This window comes from Quercus suber, unplaced genomic scaffold (assembly GCF_002906115.3).
Source record: "Quercus suber isolate HL8 unplaced genomic scaffold, Cork oak 2.0 scaffold_334, whole genome shotgun sequence".
NCBI classification, from domain to species: Eukaryota; Viridiplantae; Streptophyta; class Magnoliopsida; order Fagales; family Fagaceae; genus Quercus; species Quercus suber.
In genome coordinates this window covers 204,112-225,328 of record NW_027069787.1, presented here as the reverse complement: position 1 = coordinate 225,328, position 21,217 = coordinate 204,112, and the positions used below count along the sequence as shown (strand labels likewise).

Sequence of the window (21,217 nt, the reverse complement as noted above, 5' to 3'; positions counted from 1 at the left end):
CTCTCAGGAATGAAAATAATTTTTTTATTTCTTTAATTATTTTTTACATCCCATTCCCTCTTTTAATTCCCCTCTCCCAAACAAGTTATAAAGGTGGAAGTATTATGATTGATTTTTATCCATGAGAAAAAGAAAAAAAAAAGGACTCTATATATAGCGAGCTGCATACTTCATTTTTCTTGAACCTTTTCACATTAGAGACTAGAGAGAAAGAAAGAGAGATTTAGCTTAACATGTCGATGGAGTCTAGGACTCAATTGTATAAGAAGGTGAAGCCATTTGTGGCAATAATTTTAGTGCAACTTGGCCATGCAGGGATGTCCATAATCGGTAAGTTTGCTCTAAATAAGGGAATGAACCCACGTGTGTTCATAGCCTACCGATATGCCGTTGCCACTGTGGTCATTGCTCCTTTCGCCATTTTCTACGATAGGTCTCCATCTCTTCCCTTCTTATTAAATTTACAAGATTGCTTTTGGTCTTAAGCTTCAACCAAAACATTTTACATATATATATATATATATATATATTTTTTTTTGCCCAGTTGGATTACACTTAAACTTTCATTTTTTACCACTCAGGCCTGTAGCTTACCAGAACTTGTACTACGAGGGGGTGAAGCGTACTACAGCAACTTATTCAAGAGCATTGTTCAATGTTGTTCCTTTGTGTACATTTGCAATGGCTTGGATTTTACGGTAATTCTCTTTAGTTCCATTCACGTACGTTTGTGCATGCATATATATACATGATGTATTAAATATACGGGGTGCTTCAAATATTTGTGAATGCTTTTGTAGTCTTGAGAAAGTAAATATTAGGAGACGGGCTAGCCAGGCAAAGGTATTGGGGACCATAGTCTCGTTTGGAGGAGTTATGCTTATGACTCTGGTTAAAGGTCCTTCTTGGAATTTGCCATGGACATATGGACATAGCCATCAAGAATCTGCGAGTGCAGCACATACGCAAGTTGTCGTCAAGGGTTCTCTCATGATGCTAGCAGGTTTTTTCTGCCAGTCTGGTTACATTATTCTTCAAGTAAGAGTCTAAAAGGCATTTATTAATTTAAGGATAAAGTTTAGATACAAAATCGATTGTAGCTTTAGGCTACAAACTCACTCAATATCTTTTTATTGGAGATGAATTTTGACAAATCCACTATTGGATTGCATCTTCTTCTTATATCCTCCATGTTTACAAAATTTCAAGAAAATTAAAGATCAATAGCTGTGTCATCAATAAATTTTTAAATTGCAAGTTTTTGTAACTTAAAATTATGCATAAAATATAAGATTATAGATTATATAGTAAATGATATCCGATTGACACAAAAATTTACATGTGCATTAAGAGCGTAAGGAACATGTAATTCAACGGTTAGATTTTCAAAATATACAGTAATTTTATTTTATTAAGTGAGTTTGTAGCCTAAGGCTACAACCAATTTTGTAACTAAACTTTGTCCTTAATTTAATTTAATTTAATTTGCAACTTCAGTAATTTAAAGTGAGCATGCTCGAACAAGTGGATCAGGTTAGTGGCCATTGGAAAATTTAATTTAAACCCCAAACACTCATGCAGTGGATTAATTGAATAAATTACGCATGTTCCAAACAGATATTCCAACACAGGAGGAATGCAATCATTGGTATAACATACCAAAACCTTCTACACATATTTCCTCCACAAATGAACCTTTTTTGCAATGACTCAAACACAAAAATTTGCAACCCTCTTTCACGCAAGTTTTTAGTTTTGTCGCATGACCTTTGTAAACATCTAAAACATTATAGTAATCAACATAATTATTGTTGTTGCCAAAATTATTATGATTCTTTTTTTTTCCTAGAGATTACTTCTAAACTAGTTTGGAGGAACATTTTTCCAAAATTATCATTGTACTTCAGTCACTTGACATATTTAATGAGTCATATTTAACATATGGATGGTTTTATAAATCACCACAAAATTTTGGAAGAAAACTCTATCCATTTTTTTTTAAATAATCAACAAAATCAGAGTATGATAAATGAATCTCATTTTATACATTACAATCAACTTGATCTTCTTGCACAAGGCTTTCCAAAATTTATTTTTTTTCCCTTTTTTGATTTTATAATTTGATAGTTACAACAATAAAAAAAGGAGATTGTACACTCTAGAAGTTTCCGTTAGAAACACTAAAAATTGCCAATTGAACCACAATGTTCTTAGCATTCCAAAAAAGTTTTAGTTAGACTTAATTAGTGATGAGATATAATTGTTGCTTTGTAGGCAATTACACTGGAATCATACCCCACAGAGCTTTCCCTAGCAGCTTTAATAAGTTTGATGGGCACACTAGAAAGTACCATAGTGGCTCTTGCTATTGAACGGAGGAACCTCACGGCTTGGTCAAGGCCCTTAGATATTATGCTCGTAGCTGTTGTATATGCTGTGAGAAACTCTACATTCAATTACATTTTCTTTTGATGTGCTTTTTTCTTCACAATGCTTATTTCAAAAAGATTTTGAAGCTCTAGCTATGTCTAAGACTTGCGTTTATACTCTCAACTGAAATTTTACGCAGGGCATACTACCTACAGCGTTCAGCATTTACATTTACGGAATGGTAATAAAGGAAAAAGGACCTGTTTTCGTGACTGCTTTTAGTCCACTAAGCTCGATTCTAGTTGCAATTATGGGCTCCTTCATTTTGTTTGAGGCAATGTCCTTAGGGAGGTACGCATTGATTTTTCTATCCTACTAGGCCTAGTAATTAGTACATAATAAAAGTGATATTAATAGTGAAAAAATAATGTTGCTTTAATTATAATATGCCATATTAATATTTGTAAAAAGAATTTGTCCCTAGCATTACAATTATGCATAGAGAAAAAAAAAGTGTTTGGAATTTTGATTCAAAATCTTTGTTTCATTTGGGGCATTCATAAAAAAAACACATTATTTTTTTTTTTAAGAAAAAAAAAGATTTAATTATTGTAGTTGATACGCTTTATTTGGTTAAAGAAAATTTTTGGAAAAAGATTTAGAATTATAAATATTGTATGACTCTGGACTAACTTAGGCAACTGAACTATTTGTAGCGTTATTGGAGCAATTGTCATTATTGTTGGCCTATATATGTTTTTATGGGGCAAGAACCGGGATCAACCATTGAAGTCAGGTGCTGAAAAGGTAGTACCAACTGTCCAAAATACGGCTACTGCAGATGAGCGGATGCCGACTTCAAATCATCAAGAATTTACGGCCATCAATATGACAAGTGAAAAATCTACCGATGGAACTGCATGAAAATAGCGGATATGATATATTATAAGCTTTTTTTTTTTTTAGAAAAAGGTAAGGGACGATATATTATAAGCTGATTGCTGTAATTGGTGTTTTCTATATGAAAAATGCTCCATTACTTGTGAAATCATATGGTATATAATAAAATTTGGATTTTAATAGTAGTGGTCACACTAAGTGGCTATTTTAATTTTCTCCATGACAAGTGGTTACACTTTCATTAATTATTAAATTTGTTTATCTCATTTATTGTTAAGATAGTTTAATTTAGTTAAAACTCTATTACCTAATAAGTTTTAAGAAATTAAAAATTCTTCCCTAACTATAAATATCTATTTCTTAATATTTCAAGATATTAAAACTAAAATTTTATTTCGTTTTAATAATCTATCATAATCCTATATTTGATATAATAAAACTTGCACACTACATATTGTAAGTGGGTCAAATGAGTATCTAGTAGGGTAGGTAATTTAGTTTCAAGTGACTCACTAATTATTATAATAATAATTTCAATAATATTTGTAAAATATTTTTTTACATAAAATTTTTGATTAATCAGTCACACGAGCATACTATTAGTATGATTGTATCTCTTGTAATACTTTGTCTTTGCACTTCTAGTGTTATATATATGGCTTGAATTTTAAGGTATGTGCACGAATTGCATCTCCATTTCTACCAAAAGATTGTTGCATCTCCATTATTTGGTTTTGTCCGTTACTTTCTCGGCATTGAATTCACGCCTTACGTTTCACTTGTTCTTTAGGCAAGGAATGAAGGAAAGTACACACTACATATATGATTTGTTGACTACAAATCACATGTAGGATGCTAAGCTTGTGTAATATGTTTGTTTATAGGTATTTAAAAAAAAAAAAAAAAAAAAACTGGACTGGACAGAATCTGAAGAGAGTGATTTTTGATTGAGTTCGTTTGGTTAAGGTGAAATGGGGGTGAATAAAAAATCAAGGGAAAAAATGCATGAGGTTTTTAAGTTTTCCTTTGTTTGGTTAGATTGAAAAAATAGAGGAAAGAAAAAAGGGGGTAATTGGACGTTATTTCTTGAGCCCATCAAAATGTATTTATCCGAATTGGAAAGAAAAAGAGAGTAAAAAACAACTGGATTGGGAAAAATTAGACCCAAACTCATTAACCCCCCTGAATTTGAAGGAATATATATCATATATATATATATATATATAGATAGATAGATAGATAGAGATTTTTGGACCTGTGAACAAAAATAGGTCACCCTATACCCAAACCACTAAAATGGCTAGTTGGGTCAAGTTGCGGGTCACATGAGTTGAAACTTTTTTTTTTTTTGGTAATGCATGATTGGCTACCTAAACTAAAATCATCATAACATTTTACCCCCTTCCATTTGTTTTGGGGTTAAGTTTCTAAGGAAATTGAGCATTAAAAGACCAATTTACTCCTCCCTCCAAATAGATGGTGTAGATGACTAAATTTCTAGTTTGAACTTTGAAATAAATCAAACAAGTAAAATAGTTTCACAAATGCGAATCTGTATTGATGAATGTGTGGTACAATTCTCTAAAATTACAAAAGAATGATTCTCTGATTCGTTCTCCTTGAAAGACTCGTTGATTGGAATTGTAATAATGTAATTTTGACTCAAACACAATATATTCTTCAATTTGGTTGAAGGATGGATCAAAGACACTTGAAACAGAATCACAATGAATCTCTGGAAGTTCTTCAGTGTTTTAGAGGCTTAAATCCATAAAGTTTCATTGATTTATGGTTTGTTGAGGTTTATGGAGGCTTTTGAGCTTGATTTCGATAAACTTTAGGATCCAGGCATATAGTTTGGATAATTCTGCTTTGAATGTTCTTCGATTTTGAAGTTGAAGTTCTTGAAGGCTTTGAGGCTTGATTCTTGCAGAGCTTCTGTATAGTGCTTTTGAATCTTCTTTGATGCTGCTTATGCTCTAGAAGGCTTTATCTCCTTAAATGTCTTAGAAAGGCTTCTATTTATAGGAGTTTAGGGTTGGGTGAGTGACATGTGGCAGAGTTTGATTGGTGACACATGTCACAGCCTGATTAGTTCGCTTATGTCATCGCTTACACGTGCTGGGTTGCATTTTTCATCGCTTACACGTGCTGGATTGCTTATGTAATCGCTTATACGCACTGATGTATGATTGGTTTTTGCATGACACTTGACAAATTTCTGTTGGTTTCTAAGTAGTGATAGCAAAACCTAGCAGCAGTACGTGACGCTTTGTAATTGGCTGTATTTTGTGGACTTGGTAGTATGATGTGTCAGTTTGTGATAGATTGGAAATTTTCCCTCTCTACAGATGGTTGAGGATAAATTGATCTTTTAATGCTACATTTCATTGGATTTAATTGAGAAAGTGACAGGAGGGAGTAAAGCATTACAGGTCACATGAGTTGAAACTTTTCCAAAGCAATTTTTTTTTTTTTTTTCCTATAATGCATGATCGGCTCCTTAAAGTGAAATTAGCGTAGCATTTTAACTCCTTCCATTTGTTTTGGGGTTAAGTCTCTAATGATATTCAACATTAAAGACCAATTTACCTCTCCTTCCAAAATAGATGGTTGAGGGTAAATTGATATTTTAATACTACATTTCGTTAGATTTAATTGAGAAAGTGACAAGAGAGAGTAAAGCGTTGCACGAGTTTTAATTTAGATGAAAAAGTGCATTTTTTTCATAAATAAATAATAATAATAATAATAATAATAATAATATCGCAACTAATACAAACACACCATGAAAACACTACTTTAAACCTTTAACTATGAGGTGGATTGCATTATTATTACAGCTGAACAAAACTATAATCACCTTTAACTAAAAAAAAAGGCAAGATAGAGATGGCATGGCCTCTCTTGTCTCTATTGCTTTCAGTGTGCTTTCGCAATCAATTATATGTTAGTTTTTTTGTTTAAATTATCTATCGTTTGTGGGTCTCATACTACCTTTTGTCTTAATTTTATTCAAATAATCTAAGTTTCAGCTTTTTAATAATAAATTAATTTTTAGCTTGTTGTCACACATTATACAAATTAGCTACCAAAAATAAATAATTTTCAAACATGTACATAATTAGAGCCACTAATATATATGTATATATCTTTTTTGAGAAGGAAGTCTGAACTTTCATTTAATCGAATACAAGCTAAATCAGATGAATCAAAAAATCAATTTCTGTGGGAACATCCTCCACATTCAGACTAAATGTCATAACATAAATTTGCCCTCTGTGCAAGCACAAGATCTACTACATTTCCTTTTCTCCCTACATGCTTGAAGCTACAAACCTTCACATCTTGAGCTAAAACCATAGCATCATCAATAATCTGCCCAAACTGTGTAAACAGAGCCGACCCTTTCTGCAATGCTAGAACAATGAAGAATAGCCTTCAAAAAGTACTTTTGACAGTCCGATCTCCCTATAAAACAAAATGGCACGACTTCGCCGCAAGAGCTTCCACAACATCCACATAGTGAGGTAGAGGGATTTTTTGAGTGAGTGCAGCAATAACCAGACCTTCGTGATTGTGGACGACGACCCCAATACCTGTCATGTTGGACACTTCAAACGTAACTCCATCAAAATTAATTTTGGAATGCCCCTCTACCAGAGCAATAAATTTCACATAACTTGGATGAGAAGGAACCACCTGAGAGCAGATAATGTGATCTTGGAACTCCAGAAGCCGCTCTTGAGCTTCGTTCACCGGTACCACAGCCTTATTGTGTATAATATAATCGGCAAACTCTTCAATAGAGGTCAGAAATGGAGCTTTTACATGCAAAATGTTTAACTCCAAATATGTTTGGAGTTTTGAGTTCTAACAACTAATAGAAAAATTACATTTGTTCCTAGTGGCGAAGTCAGAAATTTATCTTTGGGGGGTCATATATAAATTTTTTTTGTGTGTACGAAATTTAAAATAGTAATGTACATTATTTCATAACTCAATATGTGCTATAAGCAACTAGACATGGCAAAACGGGCGGGTCGGGTCGGGTTCGGGTCGGGTCAATCGGGTTACGGGTCAAACGGGTCACGGGTCAAAAACGGGTCACTTTAAACGGGTCAAAATCAGGTTCGGGTCAATCGGGTTGCGGGTCGGGTCGGGTTGACCCGTATTTTTCACATGAATTTTTTTTTATTTAATTTTTATATAGAAAACAACATGTATCTGTCATTTGGAAAGTTATGCAACAAATTACTTAATGTAAAATGCATTATTTTGAATTCACCACTTATATCAAGAATGAATTCAATTAAACTTATTAATACTTATTCAACAATTTTAAAATTATACAAATCCTAACATTACTATCTAAAACAAAATAACACAAAGATAAGTAAAACAAATACACAAGTTTTATTTCTGCACAATATCAACATTCCAAATATAAAACAAAATTACAAATGACTTATTGGATAACTCATTTGATAAAGAATAAAAATATATAAGAAATTTACAATCTTGAAAATTAATTTTATAATCTATTATCAGTTGTGGTTGACACTCTATTTCAATTTGAGATATACTTTAAAATTTGATTGCTTACTTATTTATACATGGTCTCTTTTATGAATATCATATTATTGTTAAGCAACACACACTCTAGGATATATCATAATTTATTTTAAAAAGCTGTTTATTTTGGACATAAATTATTAAAAAATAGGTCTAAGTATTCATAATTTATGCTAATTTGATACTTTAGCTTCACTATTTTCACACTTGTGAATATTTCTTACATGTCTACAATTTTAAATTTATATTTTTAACTCTACTATAACCAGATTATCTTGACATGTACTTTACTATTTGATATCTAAAAATATTCACTCATTACAGAATGTTCAACCATTAATCTTTCAATTAATTTGCATATAGTTATGTAAATGTATCAATTGTTTCCTTAAAGTTCACAATAAACAATTAAACCAATATTGTCTTAGTTTTACTATTTTTTTTACCAAAAAAAAAAAGTTTTAAAAAAATGGTTCGGGTTCGGGTCGGGTCGCGGGTCGGGTCGGGTTGACCCGCAAAAAACACGGGTCGGGTCACGGGTCAACCCGTTTTTGCTTCGGGTCAAAAAAATTGGGTTCGGGTCGGGTATTTTTCAGGTCGGGTCGGGTCGGGTCAGAAAATTATGACCCGTTTTGCCATGTCTATAAGCAACAACTAAATACGTGTTATTTTTTTTTTTTTGAAGTGCTAAATATATGTTAATATAGTAGTATATATTGTATATTTTAATCAAACTAATCAAGTACATTTATAAATTATAATGCCATATGGTATATAATATATTGATTATTACAATAACAAATAATATATTATAAGGAAAATAAAAAAGAAAGCAAATGAAAAGTAAAGTAAATAAATCAAAAGAAAGCAAATGAAAAGAAAAGTAACATAGGTGCACTGTACAGGGTTAATGGGCCTATAAAAACTTTAAGTTTGTCTTTCACTCTTTTTTGTCTAGTCTAGTCGTACAGAACTTTTACTTTTATATTGTGGACACAAAACTGTGGCAGTAGTGGGAAAAGGAAAGAACTGAAGAAAAAAAGAAAAGAAAAGAAGAAAAAGGCAAATGCTAATAGAGACAAAGAGAACAAGAGAGAGAGTCACTTGTGAAAGCATTGTAAGCAAAATTTTCTACAATTGTGTGGGGAATTGGTGGTGCAGTGAATCAACGAAGCTACTGACCTTTCAATTTTTCTATTGCTGTGGTACAAGTAAGCCCTAGATGTGTTGGGATGAAAATTATAATTTTTTTCCCTTTTATTTGTTGAGGCAATTGTTAAAATACCTATGTGTTCATTTTAAAGATGCTGAATGTTTAATTATTGTAATTTTTTGACACACACACACACACACACACACACACACACACACACACATATATATATATATATATTTATGGATAGTATTTTATTTTACAATATTTTTACAAAATGTTGATGTGACCAACATTTTATTGGTTTTCATCTAAACCTACCATTAATACCACATTTTTATTTACCAATAATCACTCATTACATTGATAGTTTGTAATATTTTTTGTAAAATAGTTTATATCTCTAGTATGATTCTTCTATTTAAATGAAAGTTATGTTTATTTTTAGTCTTTCTTAAATATATATGTATATTATCGGGTATGGGGGCCAAAATGATAAGGTTCTTTTAAAAAATTTCAAATCATTTGGGATAATTCTTTAAAAAAAAAAAAAGTCCTTAATTTTTTTGAAAAATTTTACGGGGGCCTTCGGTCCTATTAATGATCCGCCACTGTTTGTTCCTGACTCACTTAATCCAAACTCTTATTGGCAAAGCTTAAAAATTAAAAAGGCATATATATATCTTTATGTTGTAGACACACAGAAAGTGATAAATGTTGTTAAAATGTTGTGAACGTAATATTTTTTTTTTGCAAAATGTGATAATTAAATAGCTAAATAATATCTAAATTCTACGAATGTGTACGGTTTTTACCACTTTTTGTGTCTTTACAATGTAATTTTATATTATAGAGTACAGTGTAAAAGAAGAATTCCCCACCAAATTAAGAAGATAAATAAAAAATTTCCGTCCTTAATTAAATGCAGTCTGATTCATCCTCAGTTTCGTTTTAAACAAATGTGGACGGTTTTTACCACTTTTTGTTTAAATGTTTTAAAGGAAATGAAGTGAATGTAAATATAATCATGTTTGGGATTTGAATAGAAAAAAATAATTTTAACCCATCATCATCATCATTAATATTAATATTATGCCATTTCTTTTTTTCTTTTTCTTTTTTTAAATTGCTGTGCGTTTAAGTGAAAAAACTGATTTTGGAGAGATAAAAACTTCAGTACAATTTCATAAAACATTTTCATTTCATTTAATTCCTCCTACTTTTGGAGAGATAAAAAAAAAGGACTTATGATAGAAAGAAATGGATTTTTTTTTTCTCTCCCAATAGACGAGTGAAAAGAATATTATTTAAAATTATTTTCTTTAAATTTCATTCCCCCTATTCTCTTCTCCCAAACAAGTTAAAAAGGTAGAAGTGTTGTGATTGATTTTTAATTGTAAAAAGTCTAGCCACAATTAATTTTTTTTTGGTAATTGTTAATATATCCAATCGCAATGAAGACATTTTGTAGTTGTTAATCCAAGTCTAGTCTCAATTAAGACTTTTTATAGTTGTTAATTTCTCAAAACCCAAATCAATCACAATCTCTCTCACTTACATTCTCATAGTCCATATGGGGTTACCAAATTGGGTTTGATATAATTTGTAATGGCTCGAGAAAAGCACTAATTACATATGCGTTATACCCATAAAGTACTAGTTTAGTTGCAATTTGGGCTCTTTGAAATCTCTTACAAACTCAAGATCCACTAATAACACTTGATGTGAGACTCAACACACACAAACAATCCAATTTGTGGTATCACAATAATTTTGATGTTCCAGATTAATTGGATATTGATAAAGTGTTTGTTAAGTAAGTGTATGATGAGTCCCATATCAGGTTTATACTAGATTGATAATAGCTACATTAACTACTACAAAGAACCTCGATTTTGAGTTTATAACTAAATTAGTCATTTTGGAATATAATGCAAATGTGGTTGAAGTGGTTATAACTAAATGTGTATATGACTAATTTAGTTATAAACTCAAAATGACTAAAGTGGTTAAAGTGGTTAAACGTGTATATGACTAATTTTGTAATTAATTGAGGTTCCTTTAGTCCCGTTCACGTTTGTGCATGCAAATACATGTTGTAATAAATATACGGAGTGCTACAAATATTTCTGAATGCTTTTGTAGTCTTGAGAAAGTAAATATTAGGAGATGGCGTGGCCAGGCAAAGGTATTGGGGACCATAGTCACGGTTGGGGGAGCCTTATGACTCTGGTTAAAGGACCTAAGTTGAATCTACTGATATGCAGCAAATAAGCAAGATGTCATCAAAGGTGCTCTCATGATACTAGCAGGTTCGGTCGGTTGGTCTGGTTCATTATTCTTCAAGTAAGAGTCTAATCGGCGTTAATTTAATTTGCAATTTCAGTTTAAAATGAGCACACGCACGAACAAGTGGATCAGGTGAGTCGTCATTGGAAAATTTAATTTAAACCCCAAACAGTAGTCATGCAGTGGATTAATAGAATAAAATATGCATGTTCCAAATAGATATTCCAAAACAAAATTTTTTTTTGAGAGAGTTTCAATATATAACGTTTGCTCTTGATAATAGCTCTTTATTATCAGATCAAGACACCAATCAGTTTTTAGTGTAGGTGGAGATTAAACCTTAGATCTCTTATACAATTATCAAAGACTTTACCAATTGAGCTAATTGGAACCTACCAAAACAAGAATTCAATCATAGTTATAAGGTACAAAATCTAAAGCAATAATAATGTACCCAAATAGTCATGCAGTTGATAATTATGAAATGGAAAACAAATAAGTAAACTATTCAAAAGAAATAAAATCATTCAGGTGATCAAACCCCGAAGAAAATCTGCTAAAAGAAATAGTTATAATCAATTAGAACATACAAAACTGTTAGGTTCATATTTTTATATAATTGACATATCCTATGACAAAACACACTTTACTTGTATTTAGGTAAATCTAAATAGGTTCAAGATGACCTTACAAGTGGTTACATTGAAGACATGAAGATTACTCAAGAACTGTTTAAAAAAAACTGAATCAGTAGGTTCTGATACTTCCTTGATACTTATTAATCTATTGAGATTTATTAAAGCTCAATACTTGTCTTGATATGTCTCGATTTATCGAGCTTACGAGATTTCTAATATAGCCTGCAAGTTTTGATTCCTAAAGGCTATTTGTTTATGAGTTTGTATAATCCTTATATGATTAGGAAAGCCTAAGGGTTGTGTAAACCTAATTGGAATAGGAGAGCCTATTTAAAAGGCCCATTAAGCTCCTATATTTAAATACGGAGGTGGAGAAAGAAAACCCTAACTCTAGAAAGCTTCATAAGGTTTTTTTTTTTTTTGAAACCTTAGCCTCCTCCTACAGAAGAAAGAGTTCTTGTTGCATTTCTTGTACACCTTTGGGTTTTGTAACGAAGCAAATTCTCTAGCACCAACATTAAAGATCTTATTAGTGTTTCTATGTGAAACTGTTGCAAATCAACTACAATAATCAAATGGTTGCTGTTGAGGTAGTCATATATTAGGATCCATGCAAAGGAGTTAGTCACATATTGGAGATTTGTGTAACAAAGGAAAGAAGTTTGCTACAAGATTAAGTCCAATTAGGTATTGGAGCAAAGGTTCAACTGTAAGTTGGTATTTTAGGATAAGCTAGGGCAGTGGTAAGATTCCTCATACTTGTAACTTTAATTAGTGGATTCTTGGAAGTGGTGACCTTAAATTCACACAGTGAGGTTTTTGTCTTGTGAAAGGTTTTCCCCATTTGTTAACAAATCACCGTATCAATTTAATTTCCACTGCGTTTAGTTTATTTGGTGATTTGTTGGTACCTCCACAATTTGTATGTAATTTGACCTAATTAATCAACTTGGGTAATTAAATTAATTAATTGGGGTCAAGCTATCTTAATCCAATTAAAACCTTTATAACCTAGACACTCTATGCAATCTCAGCAAATATCACGCTTCACTTTCCATTGTAGTGGTTCCAAAACCACTGGAATTCTTCTACACGAATTTCCTCCACGAATGAACCTTTTTTGCAACTCCAAACTCTAGAAATCAACATCAATGACTCAAACAGAAAAATTTGCAACCGTCTTTGACGCAAGTTTTGTCACATAAAATTTGTCAACATCTAAAATGTTATAATAGTAATCAACATCATTATTGTTGTCACCAAAATTATTATGATTTTTCTTTTCTTTCTAAGATTTACTTCCAAAAACCAGTTTGGAGGAATATTTCTCCAACTCATTACGTGGATGATTCAAAAGATAATCATCGTACTTTTAGTCATATGACCAATTTAATGAGTCATGTAATTTGATTAAATAATTTATTGAGTCATGCAATTTAACATATATGAATGGTTCTATAAATCGGCACATAAATTTGGAAGAAAGCTCTATAATCTGTTTTTATAATAAACAAAATTAGAGCATGATACATGAATCCCATTTTAATGTTTGTTAGTTTTTTTTTCCTTTTGATTTTAAATTTTGATAATTACAACAATGAGGGAATGAAGATTTGAAGTCTAGATACCTTTATTACAAATACTGGAAAGTGACAATTGAACTACTTTTAAGCATTCCAAAAATGTTTTTGTTAGATTTAATTAGTGATGAGGTATATTGTTGCCTTGTAGGCAATTACCCTGAAATCATACCCCACAGAGCTTTCCCTAACAGTTTTGATATGTTTGATGGGCACACTGGAAAGTACCTTACTGGCCCTTGCAATGGAATGGGGGAACCTCATGGCCTGGTCAATACAATTAGATATTAAGCTCTTAGTCGCTGTATACGCTGTGAGAAACTCTACATTTGATTACATATTTTTTTTATAAAATTTTTATGTCCTTTTCTATTCACAGTGCTTCTTACAAAAAATATTGTGAGGCTAGCTATGTTTAAGACTTGCATTTATACTCACAAGAGAAAAAAAAAAAAAAAGGAAGTGAAATTACGCAGGGCGGAGTAAATTCAGGGCTCAGCATTTACATTCAAAGACTGAAAAAATTAAACATTAAAAAGACATATATATATATATATATATATATATATCTTTATGTTGTAGACACACAAAAAGTGATAAATGTTGTCAAAATGTTGTGAACGTAATACTTCTTTTTGCAAAATGTGATAATTAAATAGCTAAATAATATCTAAATTTTACAAATGTGTACGGTTTTTACCACTTTTTGTGTCTTTACAGTTTAATTTTATATTATAGAGTACAGTGTAAAAGAAGAATTCCCCACCAAATTAAGAAGATAAATAAAAAATTTCCGTCCTCAATTAAATGCAGTCTGATTCATCCTCAGTTTCGTTTTAAACAAATGTGGACGGTTTTTACCAGTACTTTTTGTTTAAATGTTTTAAAGGAAATGAAGTGAATGTAAATATAATCATGTTTTGGATTTGAATACAAAAAAATAATTTTAACCCATCATCATCATCATTAATATTAATATTATGCCATTTCTTTCTTTTTTTTCTTTTTTTCTTTTTTTTTTTTTTAAAAATTGCTGTGCGTTTAAGTGAAAAAATGATTTTGGAGAGATAAAAACTTCAGTACAATTTCATAAAACATTTTCATTTCATTTAATTCCTCCTACTTTTGGAGAGATAAAAAAAAAGGACTTATGATAGAAAGAAATGGATTTTTTTCTCTCTCCCAATAGACGAGTGAAAAGAATATTATTTAAAATTATTTTCTTTAAATTTCATTCCCCCTATTCTCTTCTCCCAAACAAGTTAAAAAGGTAGAAGTGTTGTGATTGATTTTTAATTGTAAAAAGTCTAGCCACAATTAAAATTTTTTTTTGGGTAATTGTTAATATATCCAATCGCAATGAAGACATTTTGTAGTTGTTAATCCAAGTCTAGTCCCAATTAAGACTTTTTATAGTTGTTAATTTCTCAAAACCCAAATCAATCACAATCTCTCTCACTTAAATTCTCATAGTCCATATGGGGTTACCAAATTGGGTTTGATATAATTTGTAATGGCTCGAGAAAAGCGCTAATCACATATGCGTTATACCCATAAAGTACTATTTTAGTTGCAATTTGGGTTCTTTGAAATCTCTTACAGACTCAAGATCCACTAATAACACTTGATGTGAGACTCAACACACACAAACAATCCAATTTGTAGTATCACAATAATTTTGATGTTCCAGATTAATTGGATATTGATAAAGTGTTTGTTAAGTAAGTGTATGATGAGTCCCATATCGGGTTTATAGTAGATTGATAATAGCTACATTAACTAGTACAAAGAACCTTGATTTTGAGTTTATAACTAAATTAGTCATTTTGGAATAGAATGCAAATGTGGTTAAAGTGGTTATAACTAAATGTGTATATGACTAATTTAGTTATAAACGCAAAATGACTAAAGTGGTTAAAGTGGTTAAACGTGTATATGACTAATTTTGTTAATTGAGGTTCCTTTAGTCCCATTCACGTTTGTGCATGCATATACATGTTGTAATAAATATACGGAGTGCTACAAATATTTCTGAATGCTTTTGTAGTCTTGAGAAAGTAAATATTAGGAGACGGCGTGGCCAGGCAAAGGTATTGGGGACCATAGTCACGGTTGGGGGAGCCTTATGACTCTGGTTAAAGGACCTAAGTTGAATCTTCCATGGACAAATGAAAATGGCCATCAAGAATCTACTGATATGCAGCAAATAAGCAAGATGTCATCAAAGGTGCTCTCATGATACTAGCAGGTTCGGTCGGTTGGTCTGGTTCATTATTCTTCAAGTAAGAGTCTAATCGGCGTTAATTTAATTTGCAATTTCAGTTTAAAATGAGCACACGCACGAACAAGTGGATCAGGTGAGTCGTCATTGGAAAATTTAATTTAAACCCCAAACAGTAGTCATGCAGTGGATTAATAGAATAAAATATGCATGTTCCAAATAGATATTCCAAAACTTTTTTTTTTTTTTGGAGAGAGTTTCAATTTATAACATTCGCTCTTGATAATAACTCTTTATCATTAGACTAAGACACCAATCAGTTTTTGGTGTAGGCGGAGATTAAACCTCAAATCTCTTATACAATTATCAGAGACTTTACCAATTGAGCTAACTGGAACTCATCAAAACAAGAATTCAATCATAGTTATAAGGTACAAAATCTAAAGCAATAATAACGTACCCAAACAGTCATGCAGTTGATAATTATGAAATGGAAAACAAATAAGTAAACTATTCAAAAGAAATAAAATCATTCAGGTGATCAAACCCCAAAGAAAATCTGCTAAAAGAAATAGTTATAATCAATTAGAACATACAAAATTGTTAAGTTCATATTTTTATATAATTAACATATCCTATGACAAAACACACTTTACTTGTATTTAGGTAAATCTAAATGAGAAATGCTATGTCTACAACATTTTTACAACAATTTTACAACAAATCCTAAGGGGCAGGTTGTTACTGGTTATTATTGTTGGGGCAAAAAAGTAATCTTACTATTAGTTTCAAATTTGAACCAATAATAACTAACCACCTATGATTTGTTGTAAAAATGTTGTAAAATTGTTGTAGACGTAGCATCTCTCAATCTAAATAGGTTCAAAATGATCTTACAAGTGGTTACATTGAAGATATGAAGATTACTCAAGAACTGTTCAAGAAAAACTAAATCAGTAGGTTCTGATACTTCCTCGATACTTATTGATCTATTGAGATTTATTAAAACTCGATACTTGTCTTGATATGTCTCGATTTATCAAGTTTATGAGATTTCTAATATAGCATACAAGTTTTGTTTCCTAAAGGCTATTTGTTTATGGGTTTGTGTAATCCTTATATGACTAGGAAAGCCCAAGGGTTGTGTAAACCTAATTGGAATAGGAGAGCCTATTTAAAAGGCTCATTAAGCTCCTATATTTAAATACGGAGGTGGAGAAAGAAAACCCTAACTCTAGAAAGCTTCATAAGGTTTTTTTTTTTTTTTTGGGAAACCTTAGCCTCCTCCTACAGAAGAAAGAGTTCTTGTTGCATTTCTTGTATACCTTTGGGTTTTGTAACCAAACAAATTCTCTAGCACCAACATTAAAGATCTTATTGGTGTTTCTATGTGAAACTGTTGCAAATCAACTACAATAATCAAATGGTTGCTGATGAGGTAGTCACGTACTGGGATCCGTGCAAAGAAGTTAGCCACATATTGGAGATTTGTGTAACAAAGGAAAGAAATTTGCTACAAGATCAAGTCCAATTGGGTATTAGAGTAAAGGTTCAACTGTAAGTTGGTATTTTAGGATAGGCTAGGGCAGTGGTAAGATTCCTCATACTTGTAACTTTAATTAGTGGATTCTTGGGAGTGGTGACCTTAAATTCACTTAGTGGAGTTTTTGCCTTGTGAAAAGTTTTCCCCATTTGTTAATAAATCATCGTGTCAATTTAATTTCTACTGCATTTAGTTTATTTTGTTATTTGTTGGTACCTCCACGATTTGTATGTAATTTGACCTAATTAATCAACTTGGGTAATTAAATTAATTAATTAGGGTCAAGCTATCTTAATCCAATTAGAACCTTTATAACCTAGACACTCTATGCAATCTCAGCAAATATCACGCTCTACTTTCCATTGTAGTGGTTCCAAAACCACTGGAATTCTTCTACACGAATTTCCTCCACGAATGAACCTTTTTGCAACTCCAAACTCTAGAAACCAACATCAATGACTCAAACAGAAAAATTTGCAACCATCTTTGACGCAAGTTTTGTCACATAAAATTTGTCAACATCTAAAATGTTATAATAGTAATCAACATCATTATTGTTGTCACCAAAATTATTATGTCTTTTTTTTTTTTTTTTTCTTTCTAAGATTTACTTCCAAAAACCAGTTTGGAGGAATATTTCTCCAATCCATTACGTGGATGATTCAAAAGATAATCATCGTACTTTTAGTCATATGACCAATTTAATGAGTCATGTGATTTGATTAAATAATTTATTGAATCATGCAATTTAACATATATGAATGGTTCTATAAATCGGCACATAAATTTGGAAGAAAGCTCTATAATCTTTTTTTATAATAAACAAAATTAGAGCATGATACATGAATCCCATTTTAATGTTTGTTAGTTTTTTTTTCTTTTGATTTTAAATTTTGATAGTTACAACAATGAGGGAATGAAGATTTGAACTTTAGATACCTTTATTATAAATACTAGAAAGTGACAATTGAACTACAAGGTTTTAAGCATTCCAAGAATGTTTTAGTTAGATTTAATTAGTGATGAGGTATATTGTTGCCTTGAGGCAATTACCCTGAAATCATACCCCACAGAGCTTTCCCTAACAGTTTTGATATGTTTGATGGGCACACTGGAAAGTACCTTACTGGCCCTTGCAATGGAATGGGGGAACCTCATGGCCTGGTCAATACACTTAGATATTAAGCTCTTAGTCGCTGTATACGCTGTAAGAAACTCTACATTTGATTACATATTTTTTTTATAAAATTTTTATGTCCTTTTCTATTCACAGTGCTTCTTACAAAAAATATTGTGAGGCTAGCTATGTTTAAGACTTGCATTTATACTCACAAGTGAAAAAAAAAAAGGAAGTGAAATTTCGCAGGGCGGAGTAAATTCAGGGCTCACCATTTACATTCAAAGACTGATAATAAGGGGAAAAAAAAAGACCTGTTTTTGTGACTGCTTTTAGTCCGCTAAGTGCAATTCAAGTCGCAATTATTGGCTCATTCTTTTTGTGCGAGACTATGTGCTTAGGAAGGTGCACATTGATTTTTCAATCCCACTAGGCCTACTATTAAGTCTAGCAATACATTATCTTTCACAACTATTAACATAACATATTGTGATTAGTATATAATAAAAGTGGAATCAATGGTGAATCTGGATGAAAGTAATGTTGCTCTAATCACAATATGCCATGTGAATAGTTGTAAAACATTTTGTCCCTGGCGATACTATCATGTACAAAAAAAAAGAAAAAAAGTGTTTATAGAATGTCGATTTAAATCTTTTGTTTCATTTGCAACATTCATCTAATGCCACAGTTTAATTATTGGTGTTGATATGCTTCATTTGGTTAAAGAAAATTGTTGGAATAAAATTTGGAATCATGAACATTGTATGACCATGGGCTAACTTAGGCAACTGAACTATTTTTAGTGTTACTGGAGCAATTGTCATTGTTGCTGGCCTATATATGTTTTTGTGGGGGCAAGCGAGGATCAACCAGGATCAAAGTCAGGCGGTGAAAAGGTTATACCAACTACCCAAAATATGGCTACTATGATTGAGGGGATAATGACTTCAAATCAAGAAGTTGTGGCTGTCAATGTGACAACTATAAAATCTACAGATTGAACTGCATGAAAATAATGGATATGGTATTTATGCTTATTATTGTAATTGGTGTCTTCTACAATATTGAAAAGTACCATTTCATGTGAAATCATATTCTATAGAAAAAAAAATTGAGTTCTAAAAGTCATAATTGCACCAAATGATGAATAAGTCATATCTGTGAATTTTTTTCAAAGTCGAAATGACATTTACAAATGAAAAAAAAAAAAAAATTATTGATTAGATAACTATCCAGTGACATTTACGTAATTTTTTGTTGGTTTAATTAATATAGACTCAAAAAATATTTAAATTAAAATAACTAGACTCATCTGGGTGCTATGGTCTTAAACGTGATAAGCATTGCCTCAAAAGTATACACAGATGCACGCATGCATTGCAACCACACTGCCCTAGTGAGCAACAAATGATTATATCACACGTCCAATATTGTATGCTGAAAATATGGTGCGCGCCTTTTTTGTGTTCGGAGCATTTGTTGTAGTTGTTGTCGGAATGAGATCTACCATTGCACCGTGCAATTCACCCCAACTCCCTCACAATTATTATTATTTTTTATTTTTTTATTTTTTTACTTTTATTCATTTTTTATATTTAATGGTTGAGATTTAAAGTTTGCTTTTTGCAACTTTAAATCTCAACCATCCATACCAATCCAGTTGTTGTCTTATATATGGTTTTATGGGGGTTAAGAATAAGGATCTAGATCGACGGTGATAAGTACCAACCCAAAATATAGCTACCATGAATGAGAAGATAATAACTTTAAAACAAGAATTTGTGGCCATTGATGTGACATGTACAAAATCTACTCATGGAACTACTTGAAGATAGCAGATTTTGTGTATATATATGTTCTTAATATGGAAGACAAATTCCAATCAATATGTAGTATCTAGTGTAATATTTTTGTTTAAAGTTTAAACACTTCCAGTGTTAGACGTGGCTTGATTTTAAATGAGGTGCACCGAGTCTCCATTACTTGGTTGTCACTTATTCTTTAAGCAAGGAAATTAAGTATATCTTTATGGACAAAGTTTGACTACAAACTTAATTTGTAACCAATGGTTACAACTTCACTTAGTATCTTATTATTGAGTATGAATTTTGATAAATCTACCATTGCATTGCATTTCTTTTTATATTCTTCATGCTTACAAAAATTTTGGAAAATTAAATATTAATAACTATGTTATCAAACAAATGTTTAATTTCAAATTTATAGTCTAAAATTATGTATATAACTTATGGATCGAATAGTAAATAACATCTATTAACACGAATTTCACATGCACGTTAAAAATATAAAGAATATGCAATCCTACGGTTAAAATTTTAAAATATGTAGCTATATTAATTTGTCTATCGGTTACAAAATTTGTGTACAAACTTAATTGTAGTTTAAGGTTACAGCTCTCACTAAAAAAATAAACATGACCACATGTTTTGAAAATTTAATCATTGAATTGCATTATGCTTTATGTTTTTAACACATATGTTAAATTTTGTGCAAATTAGATGTTATTTCTTATTTAATTCATAAATTTATTTTTTATGCATAATTTTAAATTACAAAAACTTAAAATTTAAACTTATGATTGATGATATAGCTATTAATTTTTGATATTTTGAAAATATTGTACATATAGAGAATATAAGAAGAAAATGTAATTTAACAGTAGATTTGTCAAAATTCACACTCAATAAAAAAATATATATATATATTGAGTGAAATTGTAGCATTAAGCTTCAACCAAGTTTGTTGCCAAACTTTGACTATATATATACATATAGAGAGAGAGAGAGAGAGAGAGAGAGAGAGAGAAT

General features: G+C 31.1%; 1 protein-coding gene across 1 annotated transcript; it reads left to right on the top strand.

Moving 5' to 3' along the window:
* The first annotated feature begins 239 nt into the window (after positions 1–239).
* LOC111991816 (WAT1-related protein At2g39510-like) lies at positions 240–3,359 on the top strand. Its single transcript, XM_065759608.1, has 6 exons — positions 240–434; positions 484–698; positions 801–1,038; positions 2,275–2,436; positions 2,570–2,721; positions 3,087–3,359. Exons 1-6 carry the CDS (start codon positions 240–242, stop codon positions 3,292–3,294), a joined length of 1,170 nt encoding a protein of 389 aa, XP_065615680.1. The 3' UTR covers positions 3,295–3,359.
* Positions 3,360–21,217: the final 17,858 nt, after the last annotated feature.